The following is a 21867-nucleotide window of genomic DNA, read 5'->3' as shown; positions in this document are numbered from 1 at the left end:
CGCATAAAAAAAAACTAAAAAGCAATCAAAGAACGTTGATCTCTCATAGACAATACTGGAGCTTCTCCGAAATAATAACGTCACATAACTTTACTTTACCACCGGCTTGGGATCCAGTAGTACATCTGATAATGGAACAAGCACGACGAAGGCTGTGAGGCATTTGTGTTGTATTTGTATGGTGTTGGACATTTGCAGTTTGTTTTTTGTAAATTTTTTGTGTAGATTAATTTTATTGATTAATTGTTTTTTAACATAGTAATGGTAAATTTTTTGAATATTGTATAACTAGCTTTATTAATAGTGTGTGAATCTGCCTTAAAAATCTATATTATTTGTGGTCATGGTTTATTAATATTTCTTGTATGGCCGGCAACAGACAGTCTTAAATTTCATAATCTTAAGAAATCAGATCGAGTGCACGAATTCCCATACAATTTCGCAACTGTCCACACAGTCTTAGGCTTCCCACAGACAGTCTTAAAAATTCAGTTCAGTTCAGTTTTTAAAATTAAATGGCTTCATGTGGGCTTCACATTGGGACTATTTCGCCAGTGTCAAGGTGATATGAGCTAATATTAGTAATTTTTGTACGGTAAGTACGACATTGTACGGTGACTTAGCACTTGTAAATTGATAGCTAGATTTTACAAGAGCACGTGGACTACCGGCCGTTTACGACAAAAAAGAGGCTAAACGCGTTTCGAGAACAATTCTTCATCAGCTTCTCACTACACCATTAGTTTACTGCATAATACGCTATCAATATTACACTTTAAGGGGCTACTAAAGGAGCGACTGACAGCTCATAGGCCACGCTTGTCAATTACCTCAGCCCCCGCAAGCACGCACACATAGAAGCGCCGAAATGCGTTCCGCGGAGCAATAGCCCAGCTAAAGCTCCATCTAGCTTCATAAATGTAAACTACAACTATCGGCAGTCAGCCAAAGAAAAATATTTCGGCAAAATGACATTGACAATTTCACGCTTCACAGATGGCGTTGTAACTAATATTGTATTCAATTCATTCGCCCAATGTCAAATAACAAAACGAATGGTTCTTAATGTTTCTATCAAAGCTACTATACGTTACTATAGCTTATGGAGTTTTTTCTACACTCCATATTATGCGCCTTAGGAGATTTATAGAGACAGCTATAATATCTATATTAACAAATTATTCTTGGGTATAGGTTTAAGTAGTTTATTTAACCCCTCTTACAAATTTAATAACATTTCCTTGCTACCTAGGTATCTAAATCGCGTTGTATTTTTTTTATTGTTTTGCAATACTTACTTTACTTACCCTTTGGAATATACCATACGTTCTGCAACACTGCTAGCCCCGTGATGTAGGTAAGTGCGTTTTCACATTATCCTATCCGATATCACATGTAGGACCGATATCCCATATATTTACGCCGTCATCTTTAAATTTTTCCTTGTACTTCTTTCCTACATATATCCGATGTCAGATTGGATAATGTGAAAACGCACTACGTACCTGTAGGTAGCGAGTCACTAGCCCCGCAATTCCCGTTTAGTTTGTACATTTGGATCACGTCTCTGATTTGGATAAAAATTGGTAGGCTGATAGTCCATGATGCTGAGCAAGATTCACTAGGTTTCCCAAAATGTCCTAGATTTATTGTATGAAACTTTCCTTTTTTGTTACCGAAAATGCATAGAAATCTGGTAACAACAAAGGAAGGTTCTTGCTCAGCATCATGGACTCTATCAGCCTACCAATTTTTATCCAAATCGGAGACGTGATCCAACTGTACAAACTTAATGGGAATTGCACAGCCGGCCTCTTCACCATTTTTTAGTTCTATTTTTCACACCCGTGGCGCAGCAGCTACCAGATCTTGCTATGCCACTATGCGAATACAGGTGATGCTATACGGAAACGGTCTAAGGAAACCTCTAGATTTGAAATTAATGAAAATTGGCGTAATTTACAGATTTTGCAAGAAAAAAACACTTCATTTTAATAACTGTCAAAATTAATTTTCTGAACTTTTTGCTGATACGGAATTAAGATGAAATTGAGTCTCACTCAATTGTTCTAAAATGATCAATGGACTCTATTGTCAAATTAAAGGTGACAGCTAGTAACTAGAGTTGCCAAAAGCAACTGAGTAGCTACTGACGCCACGGCCAACTCATTTATTTACTTTACATATGTATTTTTATCAGACTTAATAAAATTTTAATTCAAAATGTTCATGTTTCTCGAACAGTTGTCCCTTATGTTTTATTTCTGAATGGTATATAGTACCTACATTACGATACAAGTGCAGAAACTCGTGTCGATTTTTTGACAGCTTGTTTAGGATTTCCTCTTCGCACGTGTATCGTACGATGTTTTTCAGTGCCTACCCTACATATGACCCTTTGAAATTTCGACCTGACAGAAATAGCCTGGTATGCGATACTTGTTCTGAAAAACACCACACAGTACATTATTAACATTTGGCATTTTCGCGAGAATAATCACCAAAAATATTTTTTCTAAGGTAGGTAAAATTTATGGTTTTCCTACTCAGAATCACGAGCCCTTCCGATCTGGGGCAAAAAACAAGAGATAAAAAAACGGTCCCGAAATTTTCTATTATTTCGCATACTTTTCACTTTGTAACCGCAGCACAAAGTGTTTGAAAAATGGTAACGAAGTGGAAAAAAATTAAGTTTTTTTGGCAATTTCAACAAGCTGCAAATTCCACTTCATGCCAATTGAAATTTAAGAAAATTCATCTTTAGGTATGCAAATTCGTCATTTTAACACAACATGCTGCAAATACTTTTTTTTTGCAAATGCAACATTTCAGAAATTCAACTTCTGGCTGGACACCACCTCAACTCACTGGCACCTCAGATACTACGCGAAGACCAATCAACATAGACTTACATTAGATTATAATTATATTGTCTTCGGTTAGGACGATAGTTATTTTATTACTCATGAAATAAAACTAGCTTTTAATGTCGTCGTCGGAAAACATCAGGATATATTTATAAGTAAATTAATTATACGCGATTTAATCTCTTTTCATTCTTAGAAAGAACGTTGAGTTTGCGGTCCCTTCATTGTTACACGGATCCGAATTAGGGTGTGCTACTCTGCGGCGGCGCCACCATAATGAAATTCAACTAATTATATGTTAAAATGATGTTCGTAAGACGTACAGTATGTACGTATAATTTTATGACTGTACCTATAGCGGGCAACGAAATAATGGGCTTTTATTGTGGCGCCGCTGCAGAGGATGCTCTGCAGCGGCGCCACTCAGTTCTCATAGATAGATATGACATCATCTACTTTTTCTCATGGAAATTGATGTACCAATGCTGTTTATTATGTACGTATTGAAAAAATCACTATAACTTAGTAAATTTATGTACTTTCAGTAATTCCGCATTCCGCCTGAACGGTATGAGCTAGTATGTAAGGAGGTGTACTTACGGGTAAGCGAGAGGGAGATATGTTCCTTCCCGCTCGCTCCCGCGCTCGGCGCGTTTCGTTCTAGGTTTCAATAATTATTATTAAATTTATGCCCCTGTTGTACACTTTGCTTTTTACTTCGATTGCGAAGAATTAATTATATTTTTCTCGGCAATTTACACCACGAAATTGTCGTAAAGCGAAAGAACATAATAGGTACATAAGATAACTTACTTTTTTTTCAACATGTGATCAGAGTTTCAGACGCTTGGTTTTTTGCCAAGTCAAAAATTTTTTAAACGATAAGTAATCGAATCCTATTTTATTTAATTTACTTAATTTAATGACAGAAAATACGGAATTCTAATAAATTATAGCAAAAATAAAATAACCTATCAAAGTTTTGTCACCTACACAATTTTGTTGCTCAATAAAATTGTGCAATATGTTTTAACTGTTTGTCTCTTGAGACCGATTACCTTAGTCTTAGGCCGGCACGGCAACAGACAGTCTTAAAATTCATAATCTTAAAAAACAAGAGTGTGTGTGGACTAGGGCTTCCAAATACCGGACCTTATCCAATACCGGTATTCATTCCGGTATTGGCGATTTCAATTCCGGGATCCCGGTACTGAAATCGGGAAAATATAAAAACCAAGTAATTTGCTTAAAATAACAAATTTTATTCAAAATCTCGTTACTTTTCATGCGTGTTATATACTACAGCGGAATCTTGCCAATCCGACTTAGTGAGGTGTCAAATCGATTACATTTCCAACTTCATAAGTTTCGATTTCAACCCAAACGGTTCGCAAACTTATGTGGCCAAGTCCGTTCAACTTCTATTGTTTTTAAGTATACATAGTTCAAAGGGCTACGCCCTGTGCTCTTTATTTTTGTTATGAGTCCTCAGTCCCAAGTACGCAGTATAAAAGCAAACGGGAAAGAGCGCCAGATCTCTACTCAGGTGATTCTGTAAGTTAGATATCGCCGCCATATCGGACATTTCACAAGAAGACGCGGCTATAGCAAACCATGTTTTCTGCCAAATCGATCTCTTTAAGCTCGTGCGGAATAGAACCTTTTACATTTTAATAATAACAAGCCTTTGCATATATAACCAGATGGTTCAAACGGCATCCTTGCGACACTTACGTTTGTGGCTGTACAGCCCAATTCGATAGAGGATCCCTCGTCCGCACACACGGCAGGTGTATGCTCCCCCAGATGAGCGGGGTTTAGAGGCTTGCTCGTGACGCCTCATGCGTTTATCATTCAAGGAGGAGAACCAGGCATTGTCGTGCTTGGATTGAACGTCATGGACAACACGGCGCCACGTGGTTCGGTCTTCGGCCAGTCGTTGCCACGGGTCGCATGGAATATCAAATGTGACCATGTCACGTTTCACGCAATCTTTAAAGCGCAGCGTTGGCCGTCCGACCGGTCTTTTTGCATCTACAACATCTCTTAGCGTGGCAAACGAGTCCGCTCCATTCGATACACATACCCGAGCCACCTCAATCGCCTCTTCTTTAGTATGGCTGTGATACTAGGAAGCTGCTGTGGCTCATTCATGCTGTGTTACATTTTATAGTCAGTGTTAATGGTGTAGTTGTGCTGTAGGTTTAACTATAATATCACTTTATTAAATAACAAGCATTAAGAAGCATTTCTCGATTATAGTTTCATCATTGACTTTTGAAATTAGAACATGAGATGATTTTTTTAGAAACACATTGTAATCAATATCTGTGGTACAATTTAGTGGTATTTTTGTATTTCGTGGCGCTAGAGGCGCTAATGCACTAATAAAATAAATCCGCCAAATCATTGAACAATTAGCCAAAAAAGCTGAATTGTCCGACATAGATTATCAAAAATCACATTAAGAAATAATCTATGGAATCACACATTACTTTGCGGAAATCCATGATAATCAAAATCAAAAAGATTATCCGCGGAATAGGAACACTTAATTTACGGATTAGAAAAGTATTTTTCTTGATTTTGATAGTTAAGGAGTGATTTCCCAATTTCGGTACTAAGTATAGGGAATGTTATGTACGGCAAAGTTTTGAGCTAGATAGAGTTCAACACACTAACGCACACGCATAGTAAAAATAGAGTAGCTACGGTATACGTTAGTTCGTATGCATTAACCAATTTTTTGAAAAGTTATATCTATGATATAGATGCATCAAGGCGATTTGTTTACAGAGGATTTGTGTCCTGTTGCAACTACGTTTGATGTGTTGCTCCTCTGTCACACTTACGTGCGAATTCACAAGTGCGACAAATGTGTCAAAAAATGTTCGCGGCCGACCCTCCTCAATGAATGCTTTTGACACGTATCTTTAATTCTTTATCTAGCTAATCATCGAAAAAACAATCATTTTCATACAAATATTGCAAAAACACCAAACAGAGAATGTGTCAAATCGAAAAACGAGAGCAAGAAGAAGATTTACGCGTGTAGTAACCATCGTGATGCAGAAATTTAACGTTTTTGATGAGTGATTTACGTTCATTTGGTAGTTACTAAAAATACCGGGATCCCGGTATTACTAAATTAAATACAGGTATTGAAATGTGCCCAAAAAAGGCGGGATCCCGGGATCCCGTGATACCGGGATCCCGGTTTTGGAAGCCCTAGTGGACGGTCGCGAAATTGTATGGAACTCCGTGCACTCGATCTGATTTTTGTACTGATTATGGCTTCCCACAGACAGTCTTAAAAATTCATAATCTTAAAAAAAAATTGTATGCAAATTGACACTGACAGATCTGTCAGTGTCTTGTCAGTGTCAGTTTGAACTGTCAGATTGCATACAAGTTTTTTTTAAGATTATGAATTTTTAAGACTGTCTGTGGGAAGCCTATGACTTTATCAAATTATGAATTTTAAGACTGTCTGTTGCCGTACCGGCCTAAGACTAAGGTAATCGGTCTCAAGAGACAAACAGTTAAAACATATTGCACAATTTTATTGAGCAATAAAATTGTGTAGATGACAAAACTTTGATAGGTTATTTTATTTTTGCTATAATTTATTAGAATTCCGTATTTTCTGTCATTAAATTAAGTAAATTAAATAAAATAGGATTCGATTACTTATCGTTTAAAAAATTTTTGACTTGGCAAAAAACCAAGCGTCTGAAACTCTGATCACATGTTGAAAAAAAAGTTGGCGGGAATTGGTTATCTTATATACCTATTATGTTCTTTCGCTTTACGACAATTTCGTGGTGTAAATTGCCGAGAAAAATATAATTAATTCCTCGCAATCTAAGTAAAAAGCAAAGTGTACAACAGGGGCATAAATTTAATAATAATTATTGAAACCTAGAACGAAACGCGCCGAGCGCGGGAGCGAGCGGGAAGAAACATATCTCCCTCTCGCTTACCCGTAAGTACACCTCCTTACATACTAGCTCATACCGTTCAGGCGGAATGCGGAATTACTGAAAGTACATAAATTTACTAAGTTATAGTGATTTTTTCAATACGTACATAATAAACAGCATTGGTACATCAATTTCCATGAGAAAAAAGTAGATGATGTCATATCTATCTATGAGAACAGAGTGGCGCCGCTGCAGAGCATCCTCTGCAGCGGCGCCACAATAAAAGCCCATTATTTCGTTTCCCGCTATAGGTACAGTCATAAAATTATACGTACATACTGTACGTCTTACGAACATCATTTTAACATATAATTAGTTGAATTTCATTATGGTGGCGCCGCCGCAGAGTAGCACACGAATTAGGGTCCATGTAATGAACGTCCGTGTACCCGTGTTACGTCGTATGTCCAAATTCATGGAATTTAATTTTGAAATGAATATTGCTAATCACAACAATAAATTGCTGTAATATTAAAAAAAAAAAGATGATAATTGCTTATTATTAACAATAAATATGGCAGGGATGGAACTTGGCAGGAAGAAGAAGTAATAGCTTGTATAATTAATTAATTATGCAATCATGCGCTTATTGTTATGATTTTTAATGTAAGGTACAGCGGGGCAAATCTCGACTGGGGGCAAATGTAACTGGTCCATTTTTTTCATGTTTTACAATGCTTGAATTATTAATTAGAGTGTCCACTGGGGGCGATACTGGATTTTGTCACTAAAATACCGGTTGAAAATAAGAATTTTCTGAATTCGAACGCGTGAGACTCAAAAGCCGGCCCGCTGCTTATATATGGTAGGCGTGTGCAGTGGATCTATGTAGAACTCATCATCATGTATGTAATAAATAAACGTTTCTTAGAAATAAACAGATTTTTTTTTATCATAATATAAAATGGATCAGTTACAATTTCCCCCCAGTCAAGATTTGCCTCTCTGTACCTTACCTGGTACTATGATTATAACAGATATACCCATTTTAGACTAGCGGTCCCGTATGGTATCACTTAAATTCATTTGATGAATTGATTGAAGTTTGTGTGTCTTGTAATTCTATAAAAGCTACTAACATTACGTACACTTTGTTTTATTGTAAATTATTAATTTTCTGTATTTACATTACAATTAGGGAACAAATCAAATTATTTTATTGAATATTTTTCGATTTTTTTTTTTAAGTACTCACACTAATTCACACTACTATATATAAATTATAAATTTAAATAGATATCATACACGAAAGAAAAAATGACAGGGCCCACCAGGGGCCACTGGTGGCTGAGCCGGGAATCGAACCTGGGTCTTCAGCTTACGCGGCTAACGTCCTTACCACTAGACCACTCGCCCGCCCCCGGGTGGCACCCCCGGCTATATTTAAATTTTATTTAAATTTATAATTTCTTTATTTACATTAATTATCGCCTAGCCAACTTACTCCGAAGATGGGGTAGGTTAACTAAGAGTCTGGATTTTAGAAAATCGAATAGATACGTGTTATAATTGCAAATAAATACTTGCGTCAAAAATAAAGGGTTTAGAGACCCGAATAGTTCTTCTATCTGTAACAACAATTATTTTCATTAAATTGATTCAAACATCAAAGATATATGAGCTGAAGCCAAAAGTTAGTCAACTATCCCCGGTCTCCCCTAACCTACTTTTTAGGGTTCCGTAGTCAACTAGGAACCCTTATAGTTTCGCCATGTCTGTCTGTCCGTCCGTCCGTCCGTCCGTCCGTCCGCGGATAATCTCAGTAACCGTTAGCACTAGAAAGCTGAAATTTGGTACCAATATGTATATCAATCACGCCAACAAAGTGCAAAAATAAAAAATGGAAAAAAAATGTTTTATTAGGGTACCCCCCCTACATGTAAAGTGGGGGCTGATATTTTTTTTCATTCCAACCCCAACGTGTGATATATTGTTGGATAGGTATTTAAAAATAAATTAGGGTTTGCTAAGATCGTTTTTTGATAATATTAATATTTTCGGAAATAATCGCTCCTAAAGGAAAAAAAAGTGCGTCCCTCCCCTCTAACTTTTGAACCATATGTTTAAAAAATATGAAAAAAATCACAAAAGTACAACTTTATAAAGACTTTCTAGGAAAATTGTTTTGAACTTGATAGGTTCAGTAGTTTTTGAGAAAAATACGAAAAACTACGGAACCCTACACTGAGCGTGGCCCGACACGCTCTTGGCCGGTTTTTATTAAATGTAGTCTATCATGTCTACCTATTACATATTATTATGTTGAAAAGGTCTGTTTGTTAATAAATAATTATAACAGGTTTTTATAGTATTTTCTTACTTTTACCAGGGGCGGCTCACTCCGCGCTTTTATCGCCGCGCTACAAGTACATGTCGGCGGCCGCGAATTCGCGGCCCATTCAGTGGTGACGACTTTCGCGCCGCGCAATAAAATTCAATGTCGCCTGCTCGCGTGCGGTCCGTTTGTTAATGTAGGTAAAAAATTAGAATGGCGGCATTTTGTGGACATCAAAGGAGTGAGCCTTCTGTACTTGTACTATTATATATTCTGTGCTTTTACCTCTGTGCGAGGCTAGCGGTCTCATATGGTATCAGCAATCATTCCAAAAACCGAAGGTCACACATTTTTTTACTCAAATATTGTTACCTTTAGTCAAATAAACCATAGACATATTTAAAGAACTACAAACATTGGATTTAACAAAAAACACTCACTCAATGGGGCTAAGTATCTTGATTGTGTACACTTATGAGGAATACTTCCCGATTCGCCGGATTCCTGTTTTGCCGGATTCTTGTTTCGTCAGATTCTTGTTTAGTCAGATTCTTGTTTCGTCGGAAATATTAATATACAATAAAATCACCCAGGTAAAGGAAACCTACACTGAGCGTGGCCCGACACGCTCTTGGCCGGTTTTTTTTTATATCGAAAGACATGATATAACAAAATAGAACCGAGCGAAGCTCGGTCGCCCAGATATTTTTTATTAATGTAACGAAGTGTCTGCATTTTATTTAATAGATAGGTAAAGCCGCGATATTTCTATAGTATTTCTTAATCAAAAAAACCTGGCGAAATAAGAATCCGACAAAACAAGAATCCGGCAAAACAGGAATCCGGCGAATCGGGAAGTATTCCTTATGAGGACACCGTGAATCAATATACATTTTAAATAAAGAATAACGATTAAATGGCGGTATGGTCTCAGTCGTTGGAGGTATACATACAGTACCTGTACAAGATAAAATATACTACTGTGTATAATGTATAATACAAACTATGCCAAGCATAACCAAATAAGGATGTAATTCTGAAAATAAGTGATTGAAATAAACAATTTGGTAGTTATGTTGTTTTATTTTATATGTATTCAAGGAGATGAAGAATACAGGTATGCTATGTGCAAATTTCTTTTTTGATGATTTTTAATTGCAAGAATCCATTTGACCTCAATGGTCTGGATTCCAATTAAAATCGTAGGCAAGCTCGGGTGCCAAGTAAATGATATTATAAGATTAGGAATAATAGGAATGCATCCTTAAAATTAACGTAACTAAGAAAACACCGTGTAGAATATTCATATGTCTCGAGAGAATCTGTATCTCTCTCAGTTTTTCTCACTCAGAAGGTGGATCTTCAACACGTCTTGGGTAGTCCGGCGGTTCCTCTTTCTGCAGCCAAGATGAAAACGAAACCTTGTCCTGATTGTTGACATTTAACTGAAAGTTTAAAGAAATTTAGTAGGTAGTAAAATCACGTTTTTAAAACAAAGATGTCAAATCAGGTAAACAGCTGAACATAAAAAAATCTCTTTAATCGAACTGAAAGAGAGAGAGGCTTTATAACAACAAAAATAGGGTGTGAAATTATTGAGGAATTCGATACGACTGGACGATAATTTCAAGAACAGAGGATTGAGGCCCAAATTAATAAGTAGTTATGACTTATGAATGCTAATTGTTACCAGAACCGGTTTCAGACAATACGTATGTTGTCCCATAAACATAGTAAAAAATCTAGGTATTAGGAACCCTTTTACTCAAAAACTGTCCGTAGTTGAAGCTGTAGACAGATCCTTAGTCATTAACATATTATCTTCATCAATTTTCACAGCTAGGTAGTACCTATCTAGTACGTATAGAGTACCTATCTCTGCTGACATTAGAATCCCCTTAGTCAAAGTTCAATCCATCAGAAAGGTATTAATTTTATTTATTATTTTAAGCCAAGCTCAGTTTAGTCAAGACTAATTTAAAACTGTAAATTAAACATAAACGCACTGGCTAGCTCAAACTAACGTACAAGGTAAATCAACTGATGATTATTTTATTTTACATTTTGTCAGAGTTTCGTTTCCTTTCAACCCCTTATTTGCCAAGTCTGGCATAGAAACATGAGTAGTTTCATGCGCTCTGCCTACCTCTTTATGGGATACAGGCTGATTGTATGTATATTTGTAAATATTATTTTATGTAAACTTTATTGCACAATTCATTAAAAAAGTACAAAATTCGAACTTATTTACTGACAAGTTTTATGTGATAGATCAGTAAAAAACCTGAAGCTGTAAAAACAACCTAACAAAACCATCATATTTAGAATAAAACTGATGTAATATAAAACAAAATTAAAGTTTTTGAAATATAGAACGTTAACTAAGGTTTTTTTAGCAAAGTTATTTTTTAATCTTTAGTATAGTATGATTTAGGGGAATGTACAAGTTTGTAATGGGGTGGCAACGCGCATGTGACACTCTTTGAGTTGCAGGCGTCCATAGGTTACGGTAACCGCTTTCCATCAGGCGGGCCGTATGCTTGTTTGCCACCGACATAGTATAAAAAAATAAATAAAAAAAACCTAAATTATTTAGTTAAATTGATAACCAAGGTACAAATTTTGTTTAGTTTTTTTTTTTTATATTGTGAAATGTGTATCATAACCTAGAGGAACTACACTGTTCAATTTTATAAATAGTGGCTAAAAATTAGTGGAAATTAATATATGAAATAAAAGTTTATCATAATACAAACTTAGGTATATACCTACGCTTACTTTGTACCTTATGCTCGTTTAGCATGTCGTGTACTGGATATAATGAACTAATAAATATTATGCATTATTTGTATAAAATCCTTTAACTGATGGTATCTGAAATAAAAACTTAGGTACACAGTAAATATAGACTAACTTAAAAATAACCAAATAATCCACCAAAATGAATTCCCACGGGAAGTACGAGTAATTAGTCAACTATGCCTATTACATCAATATTACTCGCTAAATTCTTTGGCCAAGGAATGGACCAAGCCTAGGGTTTCCTAGTACTATCGAAGAGGACCTTCTTTATATATTATCTGAAGTAACTCTCTAACTTCACCATACCAGTCCAGTCTACTACATATTAGTAATGATCAATCCTTCTAAGTAGTACTAGTACCTATCAAATACCAGAAGCGATGTTATGCCTTATCGTATACTCCTTATGCTAAGAAATGATGATGGTTACACGTCGTCCTGTAGAAACAAACCCATTCGTTGTTTGTGAAATTTCTTAAAAATATTTATTAACATGTAAATATTTGTCTCTTAACTATTTAAAAACGCACTATAGAATAAATAGCTTTTTGGTTTTTCACCGGGCAAGTTGCCCAGAGATTCCTTGTACTTACTTACTTACTTTTACAGACATGATTTATGTTTTAGTTATGAAGATGACGGTTAATGCAGTACAAAGATATTTTCCATACCATCTTCGATTCCTATTTCTATATACCTCTATATAGAAAAAAATGGAGTAGGTATATATAATTGGTCGCTTATCTACCTAACAAATAAATAAAAAGTGGTAACGGTTCGGGAATCAGCAGATATCACATACGTCAGTATACCACAAGTCGATATTCAAGTCTCTACACTTTTTATTGCATTTTTCTAAACACTCTCTCATCCGTCACTATCCGATGACATCACGGCGCTTTTTAGTGGCAAGGACGAACCTGTTTAGTCGGACCTGATTACAGTCTTCTAATCACATGTAAAAGCTACCACATAAGTACCATTCTTTAACACAATATGAGCTTCTTCTACTCCATGCTTTTAACATTGTGCTTAAAACTATAAACTTAAAACTATACATACATACATACAACATACATACAATCACGCCTGTATCCCATGAAGGGGTAGGCAGAGCACATAAAACTACTCAACTCCTCTACTTAAAACTATGTGTATATTAAAAGACGTAGTACCTTGAAGTTTCTGGGCCTTATAGTATTGTTCGAAAATAAATGAATATTCTATTTCGGAACACCTGAACCTTGCAAAAAAAATTTACCGGATTATCAAATGAAAGTAAGAAAACTAATTAACGTTTGCCTCCTAGATAGTTATGATTACCAAGACCTGTTCTCTGTCAAAAGATAAAGGTACCCGTTCTAAATGTCTGCTTGTATATTCGTGTAGTCCCGGCAGTGCTAAGTTGCCGAGGTACCGAACCCGTCCTTTACAGAATGATTTACATTCCTCACTGTTATAAAATTAAAAACGCATCCATTCTACTGTACGTAGAAAGCAAAATGGACTTTACTTAGAATCCGTGAATCCGGACATATTAAACTTGGGTACCCGGACCTTGATAACACGGACCTAGCCACAAATCCGGATTTATATAACACTACATAAAAGCGAGCCAGGCACCTCATACACGAAACGCACATGCGACTGCGATCGATACTGAAGAAATAATAAACTTTAATGTTTAGAGACACATGAAATGATGACGACCGGTCTGGCCTAGCGCGTAGTGACCCTGCTACGCCGCGGTCCCGGGTTCGAATCCCGATAAGGGCATTTATTTGTGTAATGAACACAGATATTTGTTCCTGAGTCATGGATGTTTTCTATGTATATATTTATATAATTAAGTATATCGTCGTCGCCTAGCACCCATAGTACAAGCTTTGCTTAGTTTGGGGCCAGGTTGATCTGTGTAAGGTATCCCCCAATATTTATTATTTATTTATTTATTTACATACAAACGCATAAATTAGCAAATCCCTAACATGAGCTATGTGTCACTGAAGGGCTCCTAATCGGATCATCATCAGCAGTTCTTTTATCAATCTCTTAACACGAGCTATGCGTTTTTGAGGAGTTCCGTTCTGATCATCATCAGTTCCACTTCGTCAAATGTAAGTCCTTGTGCTTTTTCATAATCCAAAACATTAGAGAGACTTTGGTGATAATACAAAAGTCACTACAAGTGTGCCGTTCAAATTTGAGAAGTTCCCTTGATCTTTCATGGATTGGTATCCAAAAGAGATCACCAAAACTCCAGCATGATCGAAATCTGACTTGAAACCTCAAAGTGCTTAAAAAACTTAACTCGTTAAATTCGTCGTTGAAGAGTTCCGCTCTGATCATCATAAACTGTTCCACTTCACCATATGTGACTGTTCTGAATGGAAATGCATGATGTTCTAATAAAACACAAAAATCACTATATATTATGCGCCTTTCAGACTTTAGGAGTTTTCTCGATTTCTCCAGAATCCAATTAACAGAACTGGCTTTCAATAATATGTACATACACTAAAAAAAAATCGAAACCTGTCTACTTAGTAACAAACATCAAACATTACACACGAATTGATAAATGATAACCTCCTCGAAATTTGGAAGTTGGTTAAAAACACAAGTTTTTAAAATTGATAATTAAAACTAGGTACCTTATATTATTTAAATTACCTTTTACAATTTTTTTTATACCACGTCGGCGGCAGGTAAGAGGAAAAGAGGTCACCGGAAACTATGGACACCTGCAACTCAAGGGGTGTCACATGCGCGTTGCCGACCCATTAGAAACTAAGTACACTCCTCTTTTGAAGAATCCATACTGTAGTTCATCGGAAATACCAAAACTATGCTTTATTTCGTGCTACCCTAATAAGGAATTCTGGTAGTGATCGCATACATCGATAAGACCGCCTGTTGCTGCCTTTATTTTCAATGTAATTCTGTTATTAAATTTGTAAACCTGGTATCTTTGTGGGGCAATAAAGAAGATTAACTTATTTACTTACTTAAAAAGTAAAGTAGTGTGTAAGTGCGTTTTCACATTATCCGATCCGATATCGGATGTAGGAAAGATTTCAAAATAAAAAAATCAAAGATGGTGACGTAAATATACGGGACATGGGATGGGTCCGACATCCGATATCGGAACGGATGATGTGAAAACGCACTAAGAGAAACTATGTAAGAGACATAGAGTCATCGAGTATTTTGCCGAACACGCAGAAAATAGACGGGCCGAACCGCACCAGAAAGGTTCCTTTTGTGCCTATGTTTGGTATGAAACCCTAAAAAAGAGAAAGCCAATTCTTAGGTTTATTTTACAGTTCTGGATTAAGCTTGAGTTTAGCTATATATAAACAATAATAATAACATTTGTCGGACACTATCCCGGTGATTCACTCGGGCACATTGCACAGACATGACCTCATAACTAGGATAATTCACCAGCAGTTAGTATTTTCCATACAATCTTGTGGACCGCGAAGTACCGTACTACAAGTAGGTACTTACCTGCGCCAGTTCTCGAAAATGGTCGAGATACTTGGTTGATTCGACGATCATCGTCGTTTCGGCGAACGATCTCATAGGCAAAAGTGAGCGACACTCGCTAGGGGTGAGATGCAGAAGGCGGTACTCCTGTACACGGCGCGTAGGTCGGTCACCTTGGGCCCTGCCTGCCCCGCTGCTGGATGTATTTAAAAAATAACCATGTACCTGGAGTCTGTCTTTTCCCTTTCTTATACCATTGTTTTTGTATCTTTTGTATTTTTAGCATAAGCTACAGAAAATATTTTGACATACCAACGTCAACGAGTTTTAATCACAGACAACCGCAGAAAAGAAAGATCACTGCACAGACCATACAGGTTGTTTGATAGCGAAGTACGTACTAAGTAGAAAATATCAAAGAATTATAGCAGAGAACGACATAATTACTTATGTTTAGCCAAGCCGAAACGGCAGATTTAACATTTTAAAATTGTACTGAAACACATCCAACTTATCAGTACGTATAAAACCAAGAGTCGTTTATGTAAATGGCCTTGGAGATGATGAAATGAGAAAATGAGCGAAATAAATATCTGTAAGTACTCCTCACACTAATAAATACCCTTGGCGGGATTCGAACAAGGGACATCAGCTTTAGCAGGCCGGCAGGGCCAGTCCAATCCAATATGTACAAGGATTTCACTCCAGAGTTGTGGGTTCAAATCCCGTTGCGTGGCCAACCAACTTAAACATTGTAATTTTTTTTATTGCAATATCTATTCTTATATTTCAATGAATGTATTTTTTTATTTTTGTTTTATTTTATTTCACTTATAATTGTGTAAATTATGTACAACACACAAAACAACATTGTATACATTAGGTTAGGCTCCCTCAGAAAAGGTTTTCTTCTTTAGAAGATGAATTAATATTAATTTCTTTATTTTATAATTTATTTGGTATAATAAGAAAGAAAAAAAAACAAAAAGTAGAAATTTCGAAATAAAATGGAAAAAAATCACCTAGAAGTTAGCATATTTAGCTGATGGCTGGTACCACAGGGCCACGGACACATTATCGTTCCTGTCGAAATTTCATAGCATCTTGTAACTCAAATAGTATAGAGTTTGACGTAGCTTTGGCAATACGCACACATGCGTATATATAATAAATATACAAAATGAACGTAGTTTATGGAAAAGGATCTAACCCACAAACATTGCCAATAGAATTTAAACTTTCTGACAATAACAATAGTCATTCATTTCAATGGCAATTTTATGGAGATAAATCCTTTTCGCTAAACTACGTCCAAATTTTCGTAATTATAAATTGTCAAAAACGCTGCGCGATTTGACATAGGTCTTGCCTCCTCGAGGCCCGCCGGCCGTCTGACATTTTTGACAATAAGGACACATGTATACGATTGACGTATGAAAGAAAGAGAAACGAAACCGCATAAAATGGCCGTTTTCTGTTGAATTCATGATATCGTAAATGATGATAAATCTTTGTATATACGATAATAAAAAATATTTCCTTCTACGAGAGACTAGATAATTTGGAAACCTTCACTTTAAAGTAGGTTAGACTGATTAAAGTTGCATATTTTTCTCACAATGTTAGTTAAACGAAAAATTAAGGCCTTACTTTGGATTAAATTTCTATCGAGAAAATTGTAAGCATTCGTGTTTCGAGCTGTACAAAAATTTCAATCATATAGTCAAGATATACATATCCAAAAATCAGATCTCTAGGTTTCCGGGGCTAAGCACACCAGTGAATCTAAAATCCTAATATTTATCGATGCATGGCCTTAAACAACATTAATGAGTAAAAGAAAAATAAATTATTCACGACACGAAACCGCTATGATGGCGTCCCAACCGGAAGTCCACCTTAAAAATTCATAATCTTAAAAAAAAATTGTATGCAAATTGACAATGACAGATCTGTCAGTGTCTTGTCAGTGTCAATTTGCATACAATTTTTTTTTAAGATTATGAATTTTTAAGACTGTCTGTTGCAAGCCTTATTTTTTAAGATTATGATTTTTTTCAGATTGATCTGACAGATTGCGAATAATTTGAATTTTAAGAATGTGTGTGGCGTGTGTGTGGCAAGGCAGTCAATCTTATTTTATAAGATTATGAAAATTAAGACTGTCTGTTGCCGGCCTATGTGGGTAGCTTTTGCACATTGTAATTTTTCCTCAGTCACCTGTTGACCACGAATGCTATAAAGTGTTCGAAACGTCGGAATGAATTATAAATTCATTATACGCGATTTAATCCGTTTCCATAGTTTTATTTCAGGACTAAACATCATATTCACGCAACCTTCATCCTAAATCAATCAACTCTGCGTGCGTTTAATTAAAACTTCCAATTTACGAAGTAATAACGACACTTATACTGTTACAGTGGTGTGCCTGGAATAGCGAAACACACCCACGCATTTTATTCTCCTCCACTTGGCACTAGCGAGCTTTTGCCTATCACCATCCACTATAAAGTACTGATGCGCATGTTGCGGAAACTTTCCAAAAACATCGAAATTTTCTTGGAAAATTCATGAGTTTCACAAGAAATATAGGAAATTAAAATTTGTGCAATACAAAAAAGGAAAGTTTAGTCGTCGGACTCGTCGGCACATCAATATTTTCAATTGCCTACTATAAAGTGTGACGGCGACCTGAGTTAGGCCGGCAACAGACAGTCTTAAAAATTCATAATCTTAAAAAAAATTTGTATGCAAATTGACAGTTCAAACTGACACTGACAGATCTGTCAGTGTCAGTTTGCATACAATTTTTTTTTAAGATTATGAAAATTAAGACTCGTCTGTTGCCGGCCTTAATCTTGAGATTGGAGATAATGGTTAAAATACTACCTACCTACTTCTCCAAGTAGCAACGGGGCATTATTCTTATGACAATCACTAAAGACGCTGTTAGACGGACTAGGTACACAATTGCCAGCAATTCACATATCATTGCCGCGTTTGCTCCATAGTTAGTTGGTGCGTATTGAACAAACGTGCCAATGGTATGTGAATTGCTGGCAATTGTGTTGCCCGTGTAACAGCACCGTTAGTAGATAGCCCAGGATACTGAAGTTCATTTATATCAAACAATATAAAGGCGATATCTAATATCACAAAGTTATTACAAACTCGACATTATAAACGTTTTATTGGTTTTTAGGGTTCCGTAGTCAACTAGGAACCCTTATAGTTTCGCCATGTCTGTCTGTCCGTCCGTCCGTCCGTCCGTCCGTCCGTCCGTCCGTCCGTCCGTCCGTCCGTCCGTCCGTCCGTCCGTCCGTCCGTCCGCGGATAATCTCAGTAACCGTTAGCACTAGAAAGCTGAAATTTGGTACCAATATGTATATCAATCACGCCAACAAAGTGCAAAAATAAAAAATTGAAAAAAAATGTTTATTAGGGTACCCCCCCCCCTACATGTAAAGTGGGGGCTGATATTTTTTTTCATTCCAACCCCAACATGTGATATATTGTTGGATAGGTATTAAAAAATGAATAAGGGTTTGCTAAGATCGTTTTTTGATAATATTAATATATTCGGAAATAATCGCTCCTAAAGGAAAAAAAAATGCGTCCCCCCCCTCTAACTTTTGAACCATATGTTTAAAAAATATGAAAAAAATCACATAAGTAGAACTTTATAAATACTTTCTAGGAAAATTGTTTTGAACTTGATAGGTTCAGTAGTTTTTGAGAAAAATACGGAAAACTACGGAACCCTACACTGAGCGTGGCCCGACACGCTCTTGGCCGGTTTTATCTAAAACGAGCGCTCGCTCGCGGTAGCAATGATCAATCTCTATTTGCCTTGCTAATGCTCCCAAACGCGGTGTGAATATTAAAGGTGACCTAATCTATTTTTAGGCTGCTTCCCTAGTTGAGTTACTGTTCTTGTTAACTTGCTCCCTTGATGTGGCGGCTGAAAGGTTGGGTATTACACAGTTTCCGATGTATTTTGCCTTGTTAATATGAAACTGGGAACTCGCTTATACACCATGTTATTTTTACATCGTGTCAAAGGATCAAACGAAGGCAAATGAGGTCCTTAGGTAATAGGCTATGACCTCACGTTTAGCGAAAATTAATTAAAACATACCCAGTAGCACTAAAGCATTCCTATTTGGTCATAAATATTCTAGTATGAATTACAGAGAATCCGTCTGAGGGTTAAGAAATTCAAAGCATTCTCTAGTATTCCTACAGGAATGTACCTACCCTTAATAGCCTAAGGTTAATTATGAACATCTTACATCAGTTTCGGAAAGGAACGATTTCAACTAATCGTAGTGGGGACACTTGCAACAAAATATTCTACCATGCCTATTAGGAAAGAGAGCCTGAGACTAAACTGCAAAACTGTTATTATCTTCAGGCACATCTGACTACGACCGCGATGGGCCTGTCATCACCGAGGAGGAATACGAGGAGATGATGGACAAACTGAAAGCGGCAGACACTCTTTACACCGAGTACACACTTGAGGAAATCATCTACCAGCTCGCCAAGGTGAGTTTGAGAGAAATAAATAGAAATATTTTGTTCGTGAGCATAAACATAAAATAATAAGTTTTTTTCGTAAAAAAAACATTTTTGGCACAAGCTTCTATCGCCAACTGTACTTTTTTTCCAACAGTCATCTAAAGCTCTCCGAGACGTTTCTAAAATAAAAACCCCTTACTTGATGGGGATAAGACATTTCATCACAGAGTTCCTATGGCCACCTTTCGACTCCAACTCCTTCAAAATTGAGTCGCACGATTTCACCCGAACATATATATTTACATACACAGTGCAAGATAAATAAAATACCTAAATAATCATACGAAACAGCGAGCCAAGATATTTTCCGATAAGACCATGCATAGTGAAGCAATCACGACAGATGCTCTGTCTATGATTGGCACTTTTTAGACTTCACGGATCGGTGATCAGGATCGTGGGGGATTACGTCCATGGAGAATTTAGGATTACTCTGCGGAGATTACGTGCCAGGGTCTATATCAAAATGATATTCCTATTACAGATGATGTTCTCCCAATCGCTGTCCCGCGACCCAGCGACGGCCCGCGCCGCCACGCAGCGCTTCATGGCGTTCCTCGAACGAGAAGCTGAGCGAGGCCAACTCTCGAGGACTATTGAGAAGAAAGTGCTCGGTATGAACCATGTGTCTATCAGCTGTCTATCTAGGACATAAGTCGTAGGTCATGCATGTAGTAGGAATAGTAGTCACTATAGTAGGAATGTTAGTAAATTACATACATTATTTCCAGACGTGATGATCGCCGCGCTGACTGATACCATCGGAGACCACCCCGAGCTGATGCAGGCGCGGGACAACCTCGGCATCAACCCCGCTAACCGGTAAATTAAATTTATATAGACATAGACCAAGCATTAGGTATATATTGAGGGTTCCCTCTATTTGGCATAACTTTAATTGTCTGAAACGATTTTCGCTTAACAGACTTCGCATAATCGATTTTCGACGAATGTTAATTTGGCAGAAAACTTATTTGTTATGATCTAAAATAATACGAATATTACTTTGACCAAAAATAAGTTCGCATAATTATGTTTACGCTGATTGTTTTTATGAATAAAAATAATTCGCATAATTGTATTAGGCATATTTCTGAATATCAGAATATCCACCCATACTAAATGCTGTCAAGAGAGTCGGTTTGGTTAGGTTAGGACTGCGACCTCAACAAATACAAAGTTTTGTCAAGAATTTCAGTTAGGTTAGGTTTGAACTGCAACATTAATATAGTAATATTACCTATGAGGAAAATTCTGCGTGGTAAATTTCGACTAAACCATGTTATGCAGAAATAATGTATGCATAAAATTCATTCGGCGAATAACCTTTATGCATGAAATATATTCGGACAAACAAAAATATGCCTAGATAAATTAGGCGTAACTATACCATAACAGATTATGCGATAGGTGAATTATGCCAATATAGATTATGCCAAAAAGAATTCTTGATTGTAAAATTATGCTAAAACAAGGGGAATCTCAATATATGGTTGGTTGTATATAGTCACGGAGCGAATATAGATGTGCTACAACGTTCAACTATGTTTATTCTCCGATAAAGATCTAACGTAGTAACTATATGTAAACATAGGGGAGACATCGCAAGGCAATGTGCTGGCGCGGCTAATATTCAAGCGGGCCTCGGCCGAGGTAGGGCTGCTCAGCCAAACGTGCGTGCTAAACATCTACAGTACAAGTAAGAGTTTTGAATGATTCACGGTTATTTTCATTAGAGTCTAATGATTAGACTATATCCCGGTCAATATAAGTCTACAGTACAAGTGATGTCTGACCGACGGAAAGTTTCCAAAATTCTGAAATTTTCACATAGGAAAACTTCGGAAACTTTCCATACTTTGTA

General features: G+C 36.6%; 1 protein-coding gene across 1 annotated transcript in view; it reads left to right on the top strand.

The window, feature by feature from the left end:
• The window catches only part of LOC125242201, a 219128-nt gene that overhangs the window by 194844 nt on the left and 2417 nt on the right, over positions 1–21867 (top strand). The window contains exons 11-13 of the mRNA XM_048150917.1: positions 19837–19970; positions 20488–20617; positions 20735–20825. Coding sequence (XP_048006874.1) covers positions 19837–19970; positions 20488–20617; positions 20735–20825 — 355 coding nt within the window. The remainder of the gene's footprint in view (positions 1–19836; positions 19971–20487; positions 20618–20734; positions 20826–21867) is intronic.

Source organism: Leguminivora glycinivorella, unplaced genomic scaffold (genome assembly GCF_023078275.1).
Source record: "Leguminivora glycinivorella isolate SPB_JAAS2020 unplaced genomic scaffold, LegGlyc_1.1 Scaffold12, whole genome shotgun sequence".
Taxonomy (NCBI): Eukaryota; Metazoa; Arthropoda; class Insecta; order Lepidoptera; family Tortricidae; genus Leguminivora; species Leguminivora glycinivorella.
Note: the sequence above shows the minus strand (reverse complement) of the source record. Positions and strands in the feature narration are given on the sequence as shown.